Source organism: Scyliorhinus torazame, chromosome 3 (genome assembly GCF_047496885.1).
Source record: "Scyliorhinus torazame isolate Kashiwa2021f chromosome 3, sScyTor2.1, whole genome shotgun sequence".
Classification (NCBI taxonomy): Eukaryota; Metazoa; Chordata; class Chondrichthyes; order Carcharhiniformes; family Scyliorhinidae; genus Scyliorhinus; species Scyliorhinus torazame.
Window position 1 is genome coordinate 8,354,651 of NC_092709.1, and position 19,557 is coordinate 8,374,207.

Genomic DNA, 19,557 nt, shown 5'->3' on the forward strand with positions numbered 1-19,557 from the left:
CTCAATCTCCATCACTCCTCTCTCCTGCAACGTTCGCCACCTCTATCCCTCCCACCTCCCCCTGTCCCCCACTCCCGCCCCCTCCCCAATTTTGGGGGGGGGGGGGTGGAATTGTGAATGCATTACAGGGACAAGACATTCCCCACACCGTGAGCTCACGGCCCCACATTGCTCACATGATTCACGAGGAATCACCTACCACACTGACTCCCCTTGGAGTAGGTAATTAGCCCAGCCCACGAGGGACAGTGGACAGAGCGACGTGGTTATCTAGCTTGAGGGACACCACTCCCCATCAAACGTAGGGCAAGGCAAAGAGGCAAACCTTTGTGAGTTATCACAGCTGGAATAGGGATTGAACCCACATCACTGGCATCATCCTGCATCATATTCTAGCTATCTACTACTTATCTGAGGAAAGATATTGTGGCATTGGAGGAGTTGAGAGGCGGTTCACCAGATTGATTCCAGAGATGAGGGGCTTGCCGTATGAGGAGAGATTGAACAGTTTAGGCCTATACTCTGTAAGTTTAGCAGAATGAGGGGAGATCTAATTGAGGTATACAAGATGCTAAAAGGTCTGGATAAAGTAGACGTGGAGCTGATGCTTCCTCGTGTGGGACAGTCTAAAACGAGACGTCACAATCTTAGAAGAGGTAGCAAATTTAAAACAGATTTGAGCAAAAACTACTTCTCCCAAAGGGTTGTGAATCTGTGGAATTCTCTACCCTACTGGGACAGTGAGTAAATTTAAGGAGGAGTTAGACAGATTTTTAATTGGTAATGGGTTGAAGGGTTATGGAAAAGGGGCAGGGCCGTGGAGTTGAGGCCAGGATGGGATCGGCCATGATCACATTGAGGGTGTTGGGCTCGGGAGGCTAAATTGCCGACTCCCGCTCCTCGGTCATGTTTTCTACGGAGGAGATGCTCTGGCTGATTTCGCAATCCAACTCTTGGTCTGTAACATGGTAGGTAACAGATGAGGAACATATCAGTCACGATAGAATGGCGGAGCAGACCCGATGGGCCGAGTGGCCTAATTGTGCTCCTATATCTTCTGAACAAATGAACCTAAGCTAACAGACCACGTCACACCCCCCCTAAGGTAATGAAAACAAAATAATAAACGGCCAAACTTGCAATAAAAAAGGAATTTCATGTCTTCCCAATATCCGAGAACAATGTGAGTGAAGCAAAACCACAGAAATGTTTCTACTTGTTCCGGCCAAGACTGCAAGCAAACAGGGACAACTCCTGGGGAGACAGTAAGCCGGGTATTGAACTCTGCGTTATTATTCATCTTCCTGCTTCTGAAGAAGATGTACCCAAAAGTGCTCACAAATAATTAACCCATACAAATCAAAATGCACTTGGCTGTTATACTCATTGAATAAAGGTTTGGTTTGCTGTAAGTGAGGGGTTAAGTGCTTCCAGTAAAACATACAGCAGATTTTAACCACTTTTACAAAACATGCAAAGTTTACTCAGCAAGCAGCCTTCCTGATGGAGAAACTCATCTGGAATTTTTAACTCAGATGGTCGAGGCATTATTCTGTGATAGGCACACGAGAGAACATTAAAATTGGGGTCCTGTAGCTGAGAGCTTTAAATATCTCAAGGTCTTGTTGTTCACAAATACCAGGAGATCTTTACCCGGGTAGCAAAGATTGTTCGCAAAATACCTCTTTAAACACACGTGCACGTTCGACACAGATTGCTGGAAAGAGAAGATTGAGGAGTGACCTGATAGAGGTCTTTGTAATCACAATGAGGTTCGCTAGCAGAAGATGTTTCCACTTGTCAGACGTGCCAGAAGTAGGGGCCATAAAAATAAGATAGTTATAAATAAATCCCATAGGAATTCAGGAGAAACTTTACTCTCTTTACCCAGAGAGTGATTTCCTCCCAAAGTCCAAAGATGTGCAGGTTAGGTGGATTGGCCATGATAAATTGCTCCTCAGTGTCCAAAAAGGTTACTGGGTTATGGGGATGTGGTAGGGGCATGGGCGTAAGTGGGGTGCTCTTTCCAAGAGCTGGTGCAGACTCGATGGGCCAAATAGTCTCCTTCTGCACCGTAAATTCTATGATTCTATGAGTGTAGAACATTTAACGTTCAATTACACCAGGACAAACAGGAATATAAGTATCACTCATCACCACCCCGCTGTGATCGTTGACCTCTGTGGTTTCTGGCCTGGAAACACCTACATTTTAAAATTCTCATTCCGGTATTCAAATCCTTCAATAGCCCTGCTCGCCCCTATCGCTAGAACCTCCTCCAGCCCAATAACCCTCCGCATTCCTGCAATTCTGGCACATTATGCATCACTAATTGCCTCTGCCACCGAAGGTGGTTGGGGGTAGTGTTTTCACCCATAAGCCTGTTTGTAAACAATTCTCTGCCACCTGTGGTGTGGCTTCTGATCCGGCGGAGAGTCAATCGTCGGGCAAAAAAACAGGATTGTGCTGAACCGAAGCTCCAGTCCCCTGTCAGCAGTGGCAGCAAGCTACATGCTGGCGGGAGGCTGTAAATGGGATGCAAATGGGTCATTTACATCTGATCAAAGGGCTGGAAGCCCGATTCGCCACACCTCCGTGAAACTCTAACCCTCTCGGCCGGGTTTCGCGTGGGCATGGTTTGATGCAAATGTGTTCCAACGTGGTCCTGATGCAGTGAACCCTGCGGTGGGCCAAGGTGGTAAGTATGTAATGTAAGTGCCTCCAAAGTCAATTGCTCCCCTCCACAAAGCAAATTCTGCCCACCTCCCCAGCCCCCCCTATCAGATTCCCAACAGAGACCCCCTGTCAGAGCCCCATATCAGAGACCTCCCCATCAATCAACCCTGTCTAGCTATGATTGACAGATCCTCACCACATCAAAATAAGTTAAGTTCTTTCTGTTGAGAAAAAGAGGAAGTGAAAGAACTAATCTCCGAGGTGTTTCTAAACATTGTGGTTAGCTTCAAAGCAGAATACTTGTGATACATTCAAGCATGAATGGAAATGAAAATAAACAATCCACCTGACTATCTAGAAGCTATTAATTACCCTGCCAATTACAGCCAACTAAAAACTATTTTTCTTTGAAAGTGAATGGAAGTCTCACAGGTCAAAGAACCTGAGGGGGTTTAAAGCCTTGTGATGGGTTCACTTTCTATGAAGTCACAGCTGCTCCTTTCTATACCTCTGTCTGAGGCAGCAGGTGTAAGGGACAGGTTAGTGAAAAAGCTGTGATTTTTCACTGTTTCTGCCTGGACTGCTCTTTAGTTTCCAGTCAGGGGCGACTGTTGGGTGGGGGGGATCTCTGATATGGAGATTATTGATATGGGAGTCTCTGACATGGGGGGGGGGGCTCTATGTTAGAGGTCTGATGGGGGGGTTCTCTGTTGGGGCCAGTGGGGGGCGGGGTTGGTCATTCTCACACATGCTTGCTGTGGGAGGGGGGAGCGACTCGTAATTCCCGTGTGTTGGGGGAGGAAATGTCCCTACTCGTCAGCAGCGGGGGGGGGGGGTTGCGGAGGGTTTGTGTTGTGGAGGGAAGGGGCGGCCCAATACCTGGGCTCCGAGGAATCTCGCGAGCTCCATACCATGGACACATTTGCATGGCAAGGGAGTGGGAATCACTCCCAGGTGCTGTTCCTATCACCAGCACAGGCCAGGAGCAATTCTACTCCGGTTTGGGAGAACCTGGACTCCCAAATGGAGAATCTCACTCAATGTATCTCAAAAACTAATGGACGGATTTCAATTAAACATGGTACACAGATAGGATATTTCCAAAGGAAGAGGTTATTCATTTTTGGCAGAGATGCAAATCTGGACACAGTTCCAGGAATATCTTTTATGGTCCATGAACATTGGAAGTAAGGGCGAGTTAAGTTTGTCTTTTAGAATGTTGTGGGTTTTTTAGAATGCTGTGGGTTGTCGCAACTGCTGCGGAGGACTATGCCATAGCTGTCAAAATGCAATCAGAGTTTTCAGAGCAGGTTATTGGATGTGATGCCATGTGCCTGAAGCCCCCTCAGTGAGATTTCAGCATTGCAGTTACAGGTTATCAGCCAGGCAGGGGGACACCTTGAGGAAGAGCTACAGAATTGTAATGATGCTGATGGATGGATGCGTTCTGCTGAATGCCCTCTTCATTTGATTTAATTGCATCACCATTGGCGGCCATGCATTCAGCCGCCTAGATCCTAAGCTCTGCCATTCCCTTCCTAAATCTTGCCATCTCCCTCCCCTCCCTTGAGAAGCTGTTTGAAACCTACATCATTGGCCAGGCTTCTGGTCACCTGAATTAATATCTCCTTATTTGCAGGGTGTAAAGTAAAGTTTCCTCTGATAACTTGGAGACGAGAAACTGAATTGGATCTGGGGCGAGATTCTCCGACCCCCCACCGGGTCGGAGAATCGGCGGGGGCTGGCGTGAATCCCGCCCTCGCCGGTTGCCGAATTCTCCGGCACCGGATATTCGGCGGGGGCGGGAATCGTGCTGCGCCGGTTGGCGGGGCCCCCCCCCCCCGCGATTCTCCGGGCCGGATGGGCCGAAGTCCCGCCGCTAGAATGCCTGTCCCGCCGGCGTAGATTAAACCACCTACCTTACCGACGGGACAAGGCGGCGCGGGCGGGCTCCGGGGTCCGGGGGGGGGGGCGCGGGGCGATCTGGCCCCGGGGGGTGCCCCCACGGTGGCCTGGCCCGCGATCGGGGCCCACTGATCCGCGGGCGGGCCTGTGCCGTGGGGGCACTCTTTTCCTTCCGCCTTCGCCACGGTCTCCACCATGGCGGAGGCGGAAGAGACAGCGCATGCGCGGGGATGCCGTGAGCGGCTGCTAACGCTCCCGCGCATGCGCCGCCCGGAGATGTCATTTCCGCGCCAGCTGGCGGGGCACCAAAGGCCTTTTCCGCCAGCTGGCGGGGCGGAAATCAGTCCGGCGCCGACCTAGCCCCTTAAGGTTGGGGCCTCGGCCCCCAAAGGTGCGGAGGATTCTGCACCTTTGGGGCGGCGCGATGCCCGACTGATTTGCGCCGTTTTGGGCGCTGGTCGGCGGACATCGCGCCGATACCGGAGAATTTCGCCCCTGAAGTGCGATCTTTAGGAGAATCTCACGCACTTGGGGTGGAATTCTCCCCCCTCCCACGCCGGGTGGGAGAATCGCCGGGGCGCCGCGTGAGTCACACCACGCCGCCTCGACACCCGCACGCGATTCTCGCCCCCCCCCCCCAAACCAGCGCCGCGACAATCTCGCTGGGCCGCTCGGAGGATCGGCGCTCGCCGTTCGCAAAAGGCGAGCAGTGTTTCTCCGGCCCGGATGGGCCAAGTGGCCGCTTCGACATGACAGGTTCCCGCCGGCGCCATCACACCTGGTCACTGCCGGCGGGAACTGTGCGGGAACGCTGGGGGGGGGGGGGGGGGAGGGGGGTTCCTTCACCGGGGAGGCCGCCGATGGGGTCAGGCCGGAGATTGGGGCCCACCCATCGGCGGGCCGGCCTCTCTAAAGGAGGACCTCTTTTCCTCCGCCGCCCCGCAAGATCCATCCGCCATCTCCTTGCGGGGCGGCCTCGGGGAGGACGGCGGGTGACGTCATTTACGCGGCGCCGCTTTTTACACGGTGCCAAGGCCCAGCACGCGTAAAAGACGCAACCCCGCTCCTAGCCCCCCCCCCCGGGAGGGCGGGAGAATAGGGGGCTGGGAGCGGGCTCTGACGCCGGAGTGAAACATTCCGGTTTTCACTCCGGCGTCGGCACTTAGACTCCCGTTGGGAGAATCCCGCCCGTGATCTTTCCGCATGATGCTTTGGAAAATGTGACAATGTGACGATGGGATCTCCTTTCCTGCCCACAGATCCTGGCACTTGTCGCGGTTCGAAAGGGAATGGATTACATCTTTTCCCAGCACAACCTCAGCTTTCTGGATGACGTCATTCCAGAAAAGGACAAGAAAAAGAAGGAGGACGATAAAAAGAAGAAGAAGAAACTGAGTGCGGACAGTGACAACGATGATGTAAGCAATATTTCACCAGTAAACCAATACATACTGAAGTCCGCTACAAAGGCAATTTCATTTAAGACTAGTTTAAATGCACAGCGGTTGGATGTTGATCTGTTTCTCATTGTCTAATCCCAATTGAAATGCTCGGTTAAACATTTAAAAATAGAGGACAAGGGGGTTAAATTTTCCAATCCTGAGGCAATCATCCTACATAAGTGAATCGTAGAGGTTTACGGGATGGAAGAGGCCATTCAACCCACCATATCTGTGCTGCCACGTTGGGCGGAATTTCACCAAAGAATTGCCAAGTGTCATTTTGGGCCTGTTTAGAACAAAGAACATAGAAAATACAGCACAGAACAGGCCCACGATGTTTTGCCGAACTTTTGTCCTAGATTAAGAACAAATTAATCTACACCCCATCATTCTACCGTAATCCATGTACCTATCCAATATCCGCTTTAGAGGTCCCTAATGTTTCCGACTCAACTACTTCCACAGGCAGTGCATTCCATGCCCCCACTACTCTCTGGGTAAAGAACCTACCTCTGACATCCCCCCTATATCTTCCACCATTCACCTTAAATTTATGTCCCCTTGTAATGGTTTGTTCCACCCGGGGAAAAAGTCTCTGACTGTCTACTCTATCTATTCCCCTGATCATCTTATAAACCTCTATCAAGTCGCCCCTCATCCTTCTCCGTTCTAATGAGAAAAGGCCTAGCACCCTCAACCTTTCCTCGTAAGACCTACTCTCCATTCCACGCAACATCCTGGTAAATCTTCTTTGCACCTTTTACAATAAAGGTTTGGTTGGATGTTTTCTGTCGGCCTTTTGGGTGAGATTGTCACCGGTTTCCACCCACACCTGGTCATTGTTTTGGGCCTTGGGCAGTTTCTCCCCGGTCATGCCCACACTTAGAAGTTTCTTCATCACTGGGGAGCTAAATGCGTCGGCAATGCCGGCTCCTCAGAGATCGGGCTGCCATTCTCAATGGGTGCCCCAATCTCTCAGCGAGCTTGAGGTCCCCCCCCCTACCCATGGGCACCACGGTAGCACAGTGGTTAGTGCAATTGCTTCACAGCTCCAGGGTCCCAGGTTCGATTCCGGCTTGGGTCACTGTCTGTGCGGAGTCTGCACGTTCTCCCCGTGTGTGCGTGGGTTTCCTCCGGGTGCTCCGGTTTCCTCCCACAGTCCAAAGATGTGCAGGTTAGGTGGATTGGCCACGATAAATTGCCCTTAGTGTCCAAAAATTGCCCTTAGTGTCGGTTGAGTGGGGTTACTGGGTTATGGGGATAGGGTGGTGTGGGCTTGGGTAGGGTGCTCTTTCCAAGAGCCGGTGCAGACTGGATGGGCCGAATGGCCTCCTTCTGCACTGTAAATTCTATGACCCATAGACAATGTGGTTAGGCTCTGGGTACCTTGCACTCCCGCTGACACACGTCCAGGTTGCCCTTTGCCAGGAATCGAACCTGGGGATGCCTTGCCCTTAAGATGTGGAATGAGGGGGGGGGGGGCTCCTGGACCCCATAAGAGGTAAGTTGGGTGCAGTGGGGATGTCAAGAGGCTGTGGTGGGATGGCAGAGTGATCCGAAAGATCTGCCCCCCCCCCCCCCCCCCCCCCCCCCAATCCGCAAACGCTCACCGCGCTGGTGAGCTGAGCTCGTCAGTGCCGGAAATGATGTAAATGCAGCTTCGACAGGGCGTTCCTCGCAGAAGCCCAGAAAAATGGCAAAGTCCCGTGAAACAGCGATGCCGACATTAGCACCGGCGCCGAGAAATACCCGCTGAACACGCCCAAAACGGGACTCCCTTCCTGTCCTCTTAAACGTTGCCCGGTGACTTGGGACAAAAGGCGAAGGGAACGGTTGTAGTAACGAAAGCAAAGAATTAGTCCAGGAGGAGTGTGAATGGCTGTACATCGAACAATTCTGTCCGCAAGCAATAACGTGGAAAACAAGATTAAGACTGGCACATGGCAACAAACAGAATCAAAATGAGGGGCAGAGCTCACAGCCTGAAGTTCACAAACCCGATATTGAGTCTCTCAGGCTGCGTTGAGCTTCACTGGATGATCGCAGCAGACCGAGGACAGAAATGTGAGTGCGAGAGTGTGAATTAAAATGCCAAACCCCCCAGGAGCTCAGGGTCATGATTACAGATTGAATGGAGGTGTTCCGCAAAGAGGTCACCCAATCTGAGTTTTGTCTCCCCAGTGTAGAGGACTTGTTTAGCTCAGTGGGCTAGACACCTGGTCTGTGATGCAGGACAAGGCCAGCAGCGCGGGTTCAATTCCCGTACTGGCTGAGAATTCTGAAATCTCCGTGTACCTGAACAGGTGCCGGAATGTGGCGACTAGGGGCTTTTCACAGTAACTTCATTGCAGTGGTAATGTAACCCTACTTGTGACAATAAAGATTATTTATTTATTTTATTAGGAAATGAAAATCGCTTATTGTCACAAGTCGGCTTCAAATGAAGTTACTGTGAAAAGCCCCTAGTCGCCACATTCCGGCGCCTGTTCGGGGAGGGTGGTACAGGAATTGAACCGTGCTGCTGGCCTGCCTTGGTCTGCTTTCAAAGCCAGCGATTTAGCCCTGTGCTAAACCAACTGTGCTAGACCACACTGCGAGCGGCGAATACTAAATAGAAAGGAGTACAAGGAAATCACTGCTTCAGACGTAAGGAGTGCTTGGGGCTTTGGACAGTGGGGAGGTAAAGGGGCCAGGTGTTCCACCTCCTGCCATTGCATGGGAAGGTGCCGTGGAAACGGGGTGAGGTGATGGGGTGAGGAGTGGACCAGGGTGTCGCGGAGGAAACAGTCCCTTTGGAACTCTGACAGCAGTGGGGGAAGTGGATGGCAAGATGTCTTGGGAACGCTTGGACACATTTTGCCATGTGCCATTCTCACTCAACCTTGTCTTTCACGTTTGTGCTTTCAGGCAGAGCTGTTCAGTATTCTGCCGTTGGCTCTGACTCTGGGCAAATGCTTTGTTCCTTTCCTACAACCATTACCACGCCCGTTAAGTTTTGTCCCGTGACATCTTTGCCATTTAATCTCTCCCGCCCTTTACCCTATTCCAGACCTTCCCTTTTATCCTCCCTCCCCCTCACCCCTTTCAACAGCATTAAACCCGCCTACCCTGCTCCCGTTTGAACGCAGATTTGACTCAAAACTCTGTTTCTCTCTCTTTCGATGATGCTGGACCTGCTGTTTGCTTCTTTGCAGTGATGCTAATTCTAGCTCATTTTAAGGATACTCTTGTGCTGGTACAAAGATGAAAATTGGGATTAATCGTGTTTCTCTCTGCCTCAGTCAAGCACGGGATTAAGCAGCTTTGTTTCAGGAACGTAGGTCCAGAAAGAGGCCATTTGGCCCCTCTAGCCTATTCTGCCATTTCGTTTGACTGTGGCTGACCTGAATCTTAACTCCATCTACCGATCTCGGTTCTATAAACTTTAATATCCTTACCCAATTCAAATCTACCAACCTGAGTTGTGAGATTTTCATTTGGCCCCCAGCTTCAGCAGGTTTTTTAGGGGGAACAAGTTCCAGATTTCCACTTCCAATTTTTTGGTTTTGGCCCCTTGTTCTGGACTCTCCCTGCAAAATGTTTCAAAACCACATCTCATTCTGCTCATTCTGATGACAAGAATGTCCATTTTCAAAGTGCAACATGTTTCTGTTTAAGAATGGTAACTCAGACCTGTCCAGGGCATGACTATCCCGATGACTATCTCTGCTCCTCACTAACGGCAAGAAGTCTCACACCGCAAGGTTATAGTCCAACAGGTTTGTTTCAAATCACTAGCTTTCGGAGCACTGCTCCTTCCTCAGGTGAATGGAGAGGGAGGTTTCAGAAACATATATATAGACAAAATCAAAGATGCAAGACAATATCGATTTGAAACAAACCTGTTGGACTTTAACCTGGTGTTGTGAGACTTCTTACTGTGCTCACCCCAGTCCAACGCCGGCACCTCCACATCATCACTAACAGCAGCTGTGACTCTATGGGTGGACGGCGGTGTTATCAGTCCTTGATTCGGTATTTGCTGCTGTTGGGCTCGGAGCCCGTTGGCAAAGTTGTTGGTTGTATTAGTGCTTGGCCACAAGAGGAACGAAGGGATAGATATTTGGAATATGCAGTGCTAAATTTAATTGTTTCCACAACAGGAGCAAAAAAAAGATGCGCTGATATATAACAAAATACTGCAGATGCTGGAAGTCTGAAATAAAAACAGAAATGCTCTTCAGGTCTGGCATCATCTGTGGGAAGAGAACCAGGTTAATGTTTCAGGCCGATGACCTTCCATCAGGGATCAAAATGCACCCTGTTTCAGGAACTTTGTGGGGTGAAAACTTAACTGTTGATCTCCATGTTTCCTGATGAACTATGGGGAACACTGATATCGCACATTGACTGCGTTGAGACAGAAAATAATCTTTATTATTGCCACAAGTAAGCTTACATTAACACTGCGATGAAGTTACTGTGAAAATCCCCTTGCTCTGACAAGTCATTACTTTTGTCAGCGTGAATGCTTTTCCAGTTGAAATGCTTAACTCCACCCTTTGCATTTTGGATTGAGAATTATGGTAGCCAACTCTGGTCAAATGCAGCCGACTTTCCATTTTCCAATTAGTTGGTTCCTGATTGCCAGTTGAGGGGGCGGCACGGTGACGCAGTGGTTAGCACTGCTGCCTCACGGCACCAAGGACCCGGGTTCGAAGAACGGCCCCGGGTCACTGTCCGTGTGGAGTTTGCACGTTCTCCCCGTGTCTCACCCCCACAACCCAAAAGATGTACAGGGTAGGAGGGTTCATTGAAGGTATTAGAGATTGTTTCTTGGAGGGGAGCACGGTGGCGCAGTGGTTAGCCCTGCTGCCTCACGGCGCCGAGGACCCGGGATCGATCCCGGCCCTGGGTCACTGTCCGTGTGGAGTTTGCACGTTCTCCCCGTGTCTGCATGGGTCTCACCCCCACAACCCAAAAATCTGCAGAGTTGGTGGATTGGCCACGCTAAAATTGCCCCTTAATTGGAAAAAAATAATTGGCACTCTAAATTTTTTTTTTAATTGATTGTTAGTTGAGCGGATTGTTCTTCATCTCTGATCGCCTAATGAAGAAAACAAGGGGTTTTCCTCATGCCACTGCGATTTTGCAATCCCGCTTTGCTTGCACAGTGTCCAAGGGAATGAGTTTGAACTCTGGGAGACCCCAGGCCATTTCTACCGAGAATATTGTTGATACCGCTCCTCGCCCTAGCTCGTGGGGAGGGAGTTTAAGACAGGTCCAGGTTAACTCTCACTTCCTCCTCTTCTTGTTTAAGTAATAGCCTGGAAATCTCCCAATCTGAGGTTACAGTCAACACAAGGTTCAACAAAAGGGCAGCCCACCACCACCTCCGCAAGGGGCAATGATGCCCTTGAATCAACAAAAAGAAAATGGAGGTGAACATCCTTGCTGCCTGTATTATTACCACTCACCAGGGCAACAATAAGGCAGAAATTCCGATATTAGCACCAAAACATCAAAGGATTAGCCAACAATAGTTTGATTCACAAGTACAGAAGATGACTGCAATGTCTGAAAATATTCCCATTGGGAAATTCTGCTCTGAGGTCAAGTTAAAAGTATGGTATATCATACCAGATTACATCCTCACATGTCATATGCTGAAAATCAAATTATAGTTATTCTAAGGATTGTATTAAAACCGAGTTTTAACTGTTAACATAGTTTGCCATTCTAAGATATGGCTGCAGTTTTCCATGTGCTGTGTGTTGCTGCCTTGTTTAACATGTCTTCTGAAATGTTTTACAGTTTTGGGTCACGTTTCTGCTCTTTCTTTGCGACCATGGCCCTGTGGGTGAAGCTTTGTTACACTCCCATCTAGCCAGCCTCTGATTCTGCCACATGTCATCACTCATACCTGTAGTCTCCATGTAACCCTCAATGCCAATGTAACTACAGTGGTACCACCAGGCTGAGTCATGTTGCCTCCCACCAGTTTCTGTGAATCTCTTGACGCATCTCTTCAATTTTGTTTTATTTGTCCTGCTCCACACCTTGCCCAAACGAGATTCTCCTATTTGATGAGCAACTAACAAGCATTACATTTCTTCAGCTGTTTCTTGTTCCATTGTGAACTCACTGCAAAGACCAACAGGAAAAAGTAGAATTTGGACTTGCCAGCCACAGGAGTACCAAACAGACAGCTCGCATAGACAAAAAACACCAACATTGTTCAGTAGACAGATTACAATCCTGACTGGCCCACCTCTCAGTGATAGCGACACTGATGTGAAATAAATAACAATACAGCTAATGAAGGGAATAACAAATACATCTGAGGATTTATATTGGTCTCTGAACCTCTAATCCCACACATCATACACAAGACTCTCACCTTCTGAAGAGGCCAGTAATGTTAATTCACAGTATTTTTCAGTATTTTCCAACTTGCAGTTTAGTATATTTAAGCATTGTAAACATTTCCTTCACAGTCTGATTACCCATATTCAGAAAAAGTTCCTGCTATTAATATTTCAATGGACTTGATGGAACAAGAACCCTTCCTAAGCAGTGAGTAAAACCTTCTGCCTGCCTGACTTCCATTCATTTCAGTGAGAACGGGCTTGACATTTCTTTTTTCCTCACCCCCTTTATTCTGATCCACATCAAATGGTGCCTCTGGCTGTCTTACTTCCTTTGCATCACCCACTCTCTCTACCCCTTCCCTTCCGTGCCTCATACTAACTGTTGCAGCCCCTGTGCTGTGGGCTTATCCGACAATCATCAACTAACCATGCTTCACTGGAAGCTTAGTTTAACCGATTTCTAACCGTGCTCCTTTTGTCTTCCTTTGCTGTCATTCACTTTGCGTTTCAGGTCAGTGAATTCCTTTAATCCGCTCGCAAGCTCTTTCTTCTAATCGGAGTACAAAATGGTTATTGTAACACAATGCTCACACCCTGACCTTGCAGAGCGGTCAGTGTGTGAGTGCAAATGGGTTTCTACGCCAGTTGTTATCGACTGCCTGTTAAAGGTGCACGGAGAGTGATTTGTTGCTTTCCGAAATCACTTTGCAAATCTCTTATTCAACCTGCAGCCTCCCCACACAGTAGGAGCGTGGATATCTGCCCATGTTGTAGGGAGAACCATGGGCTGGTCATACACGTAAAATATTGCACCGCACATACCCTTCCTGCTCCACTATTTATAAATCGTGGGTAAACTTTGACATCAATCCCCTTCCCCCACCCTATCGCCATGTCCCTTCAGGGAGCAAAGTTTTATCGACCTTCGTCTTGAACAACTGACCATCCAAATCCCTCTGGGCGCGAGATCCAAAGGCTTTGCCGAGCCCGTGAGTGAAGAAATTTCTTCTCGGTCCTAAATGGCCGACTCCTTATTCTGAGGACATTGTAAAGGGGGCGTCTACTCTCGAGGTCCCAAGTGTGGCCAATCGTACCGGGCCCTCATGAATTCTGCAAGAGTCACTGGCAGGGGTCGAAGCGAACATGCCGGGTGCTCTGTGGCTCTTCTGTTTGGAAAATCTTTTCCAAAGAATGAAAGGGAGGAGTCACAACGACACCTGTAAGAACAGGAAGCAGGTGTGCACAGGCCGAGGTACAACATCCACCTTGTACCACGAGGATCTGGGAAAGCCAGCCTGGTTTTCACATGCTTCCTTTTTGGGGGTGAATTCCTCGGCCCCAATATTGGCCGGGAAGGCGCTGGGTGGGCGGGAATGGGGGAAAGAACGGCAGAGAGGGAAAACACAGAAAGGCCGAGGGACAAGGATGGGGCCTCATTATAAACATTCTTCTCTTCCCCCTCTGGCAGCCAGGCAAACTGGAGGCCTTAGCTGGAACAGACCCCAGCAGGAGAGGGAGCACTAGAGATCGGGCTTGAGTTGAGCGCGGGGTGTGAGATCGGGTACTGACTTTCTGGAGCCGGCACATCCTGACTCCCTTTCACCCACAGGCCTGGGACATGCACACGGCCACTGTTAACCCTCGAACTGGGTTCCCAAACTGCAGTTTTGGGATCTCGGGAAGAATCCAGCCTCTCAAGACCGGCTCACTCACAGGAGTCACCAGCCTCAGCTGCTAATGTGTTAATATGGTTGGGAACGCATTCCCTGTTCATACATTTTTTAATTCACTCTTCCTGGCGCTATCCCACTCGTGGAGATGGGGGCATGAATATAGAGACCCAAGTGTTGCTCAGGAGGAATAGAAGAAGATTTGCATGTTGCAAAGATTTCTTCATAAGTGAGTTGAGCCTGATGGAGACCAGATACCCTGGACCGGATTGTTATGAGCTGAAAACCCTTGGCCAGGAGTCAGGTTGCCCAAATGATCTCTTCACCTATGGGATGAGATTGACCAATTCTTGGGAGGTTGATTATTACTTTGCCTGATGGGCGAAGGTGAATCGGTGACCTCGTTTATATATCTCTCCACATTTAAAAAAAAATGATATTCACCATAAATCATTTAATTTTCAATCAAGTGCAGACCAGCTCTCATGCCTGTTATTTGCCATCATAGCAAAGACAGGGGACCTCATTGGTCACAACCTCTTTCATGAACGGAGCACACATCAGATATTACACATCAAGTCTATGATGCACTGTTTAATAGCCTGGGCATTTGAGAGACAAGGCCGAATAGGTGATGGGTCTCTTATCGCTTGCAAGTAGAGTTTGGAACGTGAAATGCGAAGAACGTTATTCACTGATGACCATCCTAGACAGTCCTTTACTCCAATCCCACCTGATGCCCGAATCTGGAGTATCTCTAACACCTGTTCAATGCTGATTTAAAACCTAGTCCAGATTGAAGTTCTACTACGATTTCAGTCTTTTCTGGCCCCGTGGGTCATTCTGGGCAGGAGGGTGGGTCCATCCCCGCCCAAGGGGTGCTCCCCACATCCAAACAACATGATGAGATTTTTAGGTGAATGTCCAGATACCTGGTTCTCCCAGCATTTAAAGGCCTACAGTGTGCGGAGGATCCATAACATTTACAGGATGTGGAAGATCCCGACGGGTAGGCAATCTACCTCCTTCGAATCACTCACATTTGAAGTACTGGTGTTTGATTTGTGTATTCCAACCTTGGTCAATGAAATTGATGTCCATGCATTTAAATCTGCTTGCTCGACGCCTTCAGAATATGCACACAGCGGGTGGGATACTCCAGTCTCGCCCGTGGCGGGGCCTGTTGCGAGCGGGAACTAAAAATTTGGCATTGGGGCCAGAATTCCACTCATTCTCAATGGGCTCCGGAAAATCCCAGCCGCAAATCAGGACGCATAGCTTCAGCCGGGTCTGAGGCAATATGTTGATTGGTGATGGGTCATGATTCATTTTTTTAAATTTAGAGTACCCAATTCATTTTTTTTCCAATTAAGGGGCAATTTAGTGTGTCCAATCCACATCTTTGGGTTGTGGGGGCGAAACCCATGCAGACACGGGGAGAATGTGCAAACTCCACACGGACAGTGACCCAGAGCCGGGATCGAACCTGGGACCTCGGCACCGTGAGGCCGCAGTGCTAACCACTGCGCCACCATGCTGCCCCCGGGTCATGATTCTCAATCATTAGGGCAGCATGTGTCACAGTGGTTAGCACTGCTGACTACGGCGCTGAGGTCCCTTGCCCTTAATTGGAAAAAAAAATGGGTACTCTAAATTTAAAAAAAAATGATTCTTAATCATTTGTGCTGTATCTTTGTTTAGACAGTAAATGTCGGGTTTATTGGTGCTAAATCACTCACTGAACTTCAAAGACTTGCTGCCCCATTCAATCTCAGCTTTCTGCACTGGTTTGTGTCAACACTGCAGCTCTGTACAGACGGCGAGATTGGGGTGTTATTATTAGCCAGGCCAATCTTTCCACCTCAATCTGAATTGGAGGATAAGACCTGCAATTTAGATGTATGAAGGACCTCGGGTCTGTAGGGGACTGGCTCGGGGCCAGCGACAGCTCACAGGCAGACACTGAAGCAGAATCTGGGTGGACAATAAACTAATATCTTTTGGCCATGTGCAGTAAGTTAGTGGATTTGATAAACACGGGCTTCACGCTGTTGGTGGCATTTAAGGCTTTGGAGATCAAGTCTGATTTGTAAATTTGTGTCACACACAAAACTCTTGTGACAAATTCATCCTCCCCTTAGTCCCAGTTTCTCCAGAATCTCCACATTAACTGAAGTCCCTCACCCTGATACCATTCTAGTAAACCTCCCCGACACCTGCTCCAAGGCCTCGACATCCTACCTCAGTGTGGAGTCCAGAATGGGAGCACATTCGATTTCCTGGTCATGAAAACAGACGTGGGGAATGCAGGAGGACGTTTCCCCCTTCGGGTTTGTATTCTGCACAGAACAATCGCTGTATAAATCCTGCCAATACCTGAAGTGACCAACAGTGTCCTTTTTTCATTCAGGAGAAAAGCCCCCGATGTTCCTTGAACGACATACTTCATGTTGATCCAATTCCTCTCTTTCAGCCAATCAATATGCCAAGGTAAACGGAGCACTGCTTCACGTTGCTGGTCGATTGGGCACTGGTTACAATGGGCACTGAATCGCGGTGTGTGTTTCTGGGGAACAATGTTTCTGGCAGAATTATCGATTTGTTCGAACGGTCATGAGGGTTTGAAGAAAATGGGGACGGGATTTCCTCTTCCCGTATTTTCTGGATATATATGAATGAGACAAATCCAAATGGAACACAAGTTGCAGGATTTTCTGCCGGAGATGTGGTTGAGGATAGAAAATAAATGCAATGGCTTACAACATCAGGGTGGCATGGTGGCACAGTGGTTAGCACTGCTGCCTCACAGCACCAGGGACCCAGGGTCAATTCCAGCTTCGGGTGACTGTCTGTGCGGAGTTTGTACATTCTCTTTTTTTTTTAGAAAATATTTTATTGAGGCATTTATAATTTTAACACTTTTCAACATCCAACAGAGACAGAACCCACAACAAAATAACCATCACCCCCCGCCCCGAACACAAACCCCAACCAACCTGGCTTATAAAAACACACCGCCAGCCCTTCCCGGCCCTCCCGCCATTGGCTTTCCTGAGTTTGTACGTTCTCCCCGTGTCTGCGTAGGTTTCCTCACACAGTCCAAAGATGTGCGGGGTAGGTGGATTGGCCATGCTGAATTGCCCTGTAGTGTCCAGGGATGTGCAAGTTAGGTTGTGGGGTTGTAGAGATGGGGCGGGTGGAGAGCTCATTCGAAGGGTCGGTGCAGACTCGATGGGCCGAATGGCCTCCTTCTGCACTGTATGGATTCTATGATATTTTAAAGAGCTTACACTCAGTGAAATACTTTTCAAATGTAGTCATAGGCAATATAGCACATGTAGCCAATATAGCACGTGTGTCCAATATAGCACGTGTGTCCAATATAGCACATATAGCCAACATAGCACATGTAGCCAATATAGCACGTGTGTCCAATATAGCACGTGTGTCCAATATAGCACGTGTATCCAATAGAGCGCAGGATCTTTAGTCTTTGGAATTTTGTTACCCAGACAGCAATGAGATCTGGGTCACTGAATATTTTTTAAGGCGGAGTAAGATACTTTTGACTGGCAAGAGGGTTAAAGGTTATGGGGGACTGTCAGGACAGTGGAGATAAGGCTACAATGACATCAGCCATGATCTTGTTGAGGATGGCGGCGCAGGATCGAGGGGCCGAGTGGACTACACCCACTCCTTTTTTCTTATGATCTTATTCTTGTGACTCTCGGGGTAAACAAGTTTCTCCTGAATTCCCTATTGGATTTATTAGTGATGGTCTTATATTTATGTCCCTTAGTTTTTGTCCCCACATAAATGGAACCTTCTTCTCCACATCAACCCTGTGAAACACCTTCAGAATTTTAAAGATCTCCACCTCGTCAAAGCTCACTTTTCTCTTTTCTAGAGCGAGGAGCCCCAGCCTTTCCTGAGAAACAACCTCTTGGTTCTGGTCCTATTCTTGTAAATCTTTTTTGCACTTTCTCCAGCGTCTATGTCCTTTTTACAATTTGGCGAGCAGAATTGTTCGCATTATTCCAAGCGTGGCTTGGCCAAGGTTCCGTCCAATTTTCACACAAACTCTCCGCAATTCAATCCTATTCCTAATTTCTGCATCTTTCTCATGGGTTTCGAAATGCAGTCCTGCATAGTTATGCTTGAAATTTACTTCTTGTTGTTTGGGTGTGATCACTTCCCCTTGTCTAAAACATCAGCCTATTGGTTGGGAAGGAAGTGCAAACCAGTAAAATTATCCCCTGCCGGCAATGTTACAAAGTATACCATCAAGAAATAGGTGTATTATGTCAGCAGGCCAATCAGGAGGTAGGCATATTAATCATTAATTTTTCTTTTGTATCGTGTGCGGGTTAATCCTGACCCCTTGAAATGTCAGAAACTGTTTACTATACAAGACAGTTGCTAACGTCCAGATACAGAAATGTCAACCGTTCCTCGACTGAGGCAAAATAAAGGCCCTGGAAATCTGGAGGAGGCGGAGGAGTTGGAGACACTTCCCTAGTTAGCAATTCATCAGAGCTGAAGCCGGTCCTGTCCTCAGCTGATAGTATCACGTCCGAACTCATGCAATTTTGTGTAGGTGTATGGCATGTTGGCAATAATGGAGGTTAGAAACTGTGGTTGCCTTGTTTGTGTTTGGCTATCATGGGACCAATCCTAGTGTCACGTTCTCAGCTGAGAGGGGACTAACTCTGACCAGGATCAAATCAAACCTGTGCATTAAGAGGCAGAGAGGTTCAAGAAGAGGTTTGAATGAGATGCTCCAAAGTCGTGACGGGTTTTGATGGAATAAATAAAGAGTAACTGTTTCCACTGGCAGGACGGTCAGTAACCAGAGGGACACAGATATAAACCACTGACGGAAGAGGCAGAGGGGAGATGAGGGGAAATTTATTTTAACTCAGGTGTGCTGCCTGTAAGGGCGGTGGAAACAAATTCAACAGTAACTTTCAAAAAGGAATTGGATAAATACTTGGAAAGGAATGAAGTTGCAGGTCTACAGGGAAAGATCGACGAGGGGGTTGGCAGAGCTCGTATGAGGGGCCGAATGGCCTCCTTCTGTGCTGCGTGATCCTAATCTCGAAAGGAAGGTTGTATCTTCGGGTGCATTGTTTCCAGCTCAGACACTGGTTATTTATTCTCTCTCTCTCTCTGCATTTATTTCCAGCCCTCCGACCACTCCAGTCAGAAACGTGCCTCAAATAAGGATAGAGCTTGAGCCTGATTGTGAGACAGGCTACTTCTGGAGGAGCAGAGGGACTGAGACAGCACTATAACTCTCCATTCCCAGCGGACACTCGACATGCTCCTACTGCCAACTCTTTGAGGCGACACCCTCACTCGGCCGCCACGCGAAGGAATGACGCGCGCGGGGTTACATCCCAGGGAGGGAGGAGGCACCGCCTCTGTTCTTCTCTGTTCTCTTTCTCCCTCTTTCAGAACTCTTCTCTCCGGACTGGCTTCCTTCTCGAAGAGATACGGGACGAGGTGAAGATG

General features: G+C 48.7%; 1 protein-coding gene across 6 annotated transcripts in view; it reads left to right on the forward strand.

Annotated features, from left to right (window-relative positions):
* Positions 1-19,557, forward strand: part of LOC140408279 (electrogenic sodium bicarbonate cotransporter 1-like) — a 356,190-nt gene extending 336,633 nt beyond the window's left edge. For 3 of the 6 annotated variants that reach the window (XM_072495257.1, XM_072495260.1, XM_072495261.1), the window contains 4 exons: positions 5,841-5,999; positions 12,500-12,578; positions 16,454-16,533; positions 19,229-19,557. In XM_072495257.1, coding sequence (XP_072351358.1) covers positions 5,841-5,999; positions 12,500-12,578; positions 16,454-16,497 — 282 coding nt within the window. In that variant the 3' untranslated portion in view covers positions 16,498-16,533; positions 19,229-19,557. The remainder of the gene's footprint in view (positions 1-5,840; positions 6,000-12,499; positions 12,579-16,453; positions 16,534-19,228) is intronic. The other 3 variants (XM_072495256.1, XM_072495258.1, XM_072495259.1) reach the window with 1 other exon arrangement.